This window comes from Bidens hawaiensis, unplaced genomic scaffold (assembly GCF_021521415.1).
Source record: "Bidens hawaiensis isolate Kalapana, Puna unplaced genomic scaffold, B.hawaiensis_p1.1 tig00004242_1, whole genome shotgun sequence".
NCBI classification, from domain to species: Eukaryota; Viridiplantae; Streptophyta; class Magnoliopsida; order Asterales; family Asteraceae; genus Bidens; species Bidens hawaiensis.
The window spans coordinates 1,489,255-1,491,556 of NW_027491253.1; the positions used below are offsets into that span (position 1 = coordinate 1,489,255).

Consider the following 2,302-nt stretch of genomic DNA (forward strand, 5'->3'; position numbering starts at 1 on the left):
CTTATCTAAAAATAAGGCCAGTGGAAAGAGAGAATTTTGGCGAAGATGCAATGAATTAAGTAATACAAGACAAAAGAAAGGAGACTTAGGTGGAGTTGTTATAATTACATTTGTTTATATTAAAGCAAGTGTCCAAAAAAGCAATTAAGACTAAACAGCAAGGGTTGAATATGAAACAATACCATAAAATCAAGATTACATTACTATAATAACAATAATAATAATAATTAGAGTGGGCCCCACTTGCAAAAGTTTATTTCGGCCGCCTGCTTTGTCGCCTCCGTCCACCACCGTCGTTCGTCACCCCCTTAAATAAATCCCCTCTTTCTCTCTCTAATTTTACTTTACTTCAGGCTTTCTCTTCTTTCCTCTTATTCCTTCTTAAATTCACTCAACTTACATACAACAGTTTATAAAATATTAAACTTGCAGGTTTTAGCCTTCTAGGGTTTGTTCTTGTTAGTCGTAATTGACAGGAAAACGAAGGGGGTTTGTTCAATTTTGTGTTTGTGATGGCGGGCAGTAACGAAATCAACGCGAATGAAGCTAAGGTGATTATTATTATTATTATTATTATTTTGTGATCTGTTTTCTTTCTCTGGCTCCTTTTGTTTTTGCTTGTTATGTTCCTCCCAAAATGGTTAACTTTCTTTTGTTGATTGTTTGTGTTTTTTGATTGACGTTTTGGGTAATTTTATTTCATTTTTTTTTTTGTTGACTAAAAAACCCATGATTTCTTTCACTCTTATTATTATTAATAATAATAATTTTATGTGAAAACTGAAAAATAATGTATTTTTTTTTTAGAAAGTTGTTCCGTTGCATACATGGATCTTAATCTCAAATTTTAAGCTAGCGTATAATATGCTCCGGAGACCTGACGGCACGTTCAACCGGGAATTAGCCGAGTTTCTAGACCGGAAAGTTTCAGCGAACACGGTTCCGGTCGACGGTGTGTACTCTTTCGACGTTGTTGACCGGTCAACCAGTCTTCTCAACCGGATTTACAGATGTGCTCCGCCGGAAGATGATTCCGGCAGGCAACTCGGTGCCGGAATTATAGAGCTTGAGAAACCGCTTAGCACAACGGAAGTCGTTCCGGTTATTATTTTCTTCCATGGAGGAAGCTTTACACATTCGTCTGCTAATAGTGCGATTTATGATACTTTTTGCCGGAGACTCACCGGACTTGTTCAAGGTGTGGTGGTTTCCGTTAACTACCGCCGGTCGCCGGAGCACCGTTACCCGTGTGCTTATGAAGATGGGTGGGAAGCCCTTAAATGGGTTCATTCAAGATCATGGCTTGTGAGTGGTAAAGAGTCCAAAGTTCATGTTTATTTAGCCGGTGATAGCTCCGGTGGTAATATAGCCCACCATGTGGCTCACCGGGCCGCGGTTTCCGGGGTGGAAGTGCTCGGGAACATATTATTGCACCCGTTGTTTGGCGGGGAAGAACGGACCGAGTCCGAGAAGAATCTTGATGGGAAATATTTTGTGAAGTTGCAAGATAGAGATTGGTATTGGCGTGCGTTTTTGCCCGAAGGCGAGGATAGAGATCATCCCGCGTGTAACATTTTTGGTCCTCGTGGTTCGAGTCTCGCGGGGGTTGACTTTCCGAAAAGTCTTGTGGTGGTCGCGGGCTTGGATCTTGTTCAAGATTGGCAATTGGCGTATGTTGACGGGTTGCGTGAATCGGGGCTTGATGTTAAGCTTTTGTATTTGGAGAAAGCGACGATCGGGTTTTATTTCTTGCCGAATAACGAGCATTTCTACACGTTAATGGAGGAAATGAGGAACTTTGTTAGAAGCGAGTGACGAACACGAAGAAGCGATAACACAATCGTCTGACATTATTACTATTAGTACTAATTATCATGTGAGATTGAACCAATCGGTGTCGGCTCGTGTTTGTTGGATTATAATGTGGGAGTTCATGGTAAGAAATCCCTGCATAAATTGAAGGTTTTACACTTTTACTAGGTTGTTACGGGAAGCTAACTTTGAAGAACAACAATGGTGGTCTTTTGTAATAGTACTAAGTATTATTTCATTTAGTTGATCTATTACAAGTATATAGTTATAAACGTTTATGTTGTTGGTTTATGGTTTGATGTTGAATATTGTACCACACAAGTAAGATTACTTGAAGCTAAAGGTGTTTGATTTTAATACGCAAAAAGTTATCTGGACCTAAACTTACAATTATGACGACTTTACTCAAATCACATGTGTGGTATTAAATAATTGTATTTGTGCTTAATTTATCTTAAATTTAAGAGAGGTTTGTACAAAGAACAGATAT

General features: G+C 39.0%; 1 protein-coding gene across 1 annotated transcript; it reads left to right on the forward strand.

Annotated features, from left to right (window-relative positions):
- The first annotated feature begins 404 nt into the window (after nt 1-404).
- On the forward strand, nt 405-2,061 carry LOC143625911 (gibberellin receptor GID1B-like). Its single transcript, XM_077096128.1, has 2 exons — nt 405-551; nt 808-2,061. Exons 1-2 carry the CDS (start codon nt 513-515, stop codon nt 1,813-1,815), a joined length of 1,047 nt encoding a protein of 348 aa, XP_076952243.1. The 5' UTR covers nt 405-512; the 3' UTR covers nt 1,816-2,061.
- Nucleotides 2,062-2,302: the final 241 nt, after the last annotated feature.

Bases quoted from the DNA above. Each gene is read 5' to 3' on its own strand.
- LOC143625911 (XM_077096128.1), top strand. From the start codon at position 513: ATGGCGGGCAGTAACGAAATCAACGCGAATGAAGCTAAG. The intron at 552-807 runs GTGATTATTATT...TTTTTTTTTTAG, and splicing joins TCAACGCGAATGAAGCTAAG to AAAGTTGTTCCGTTGCATAC.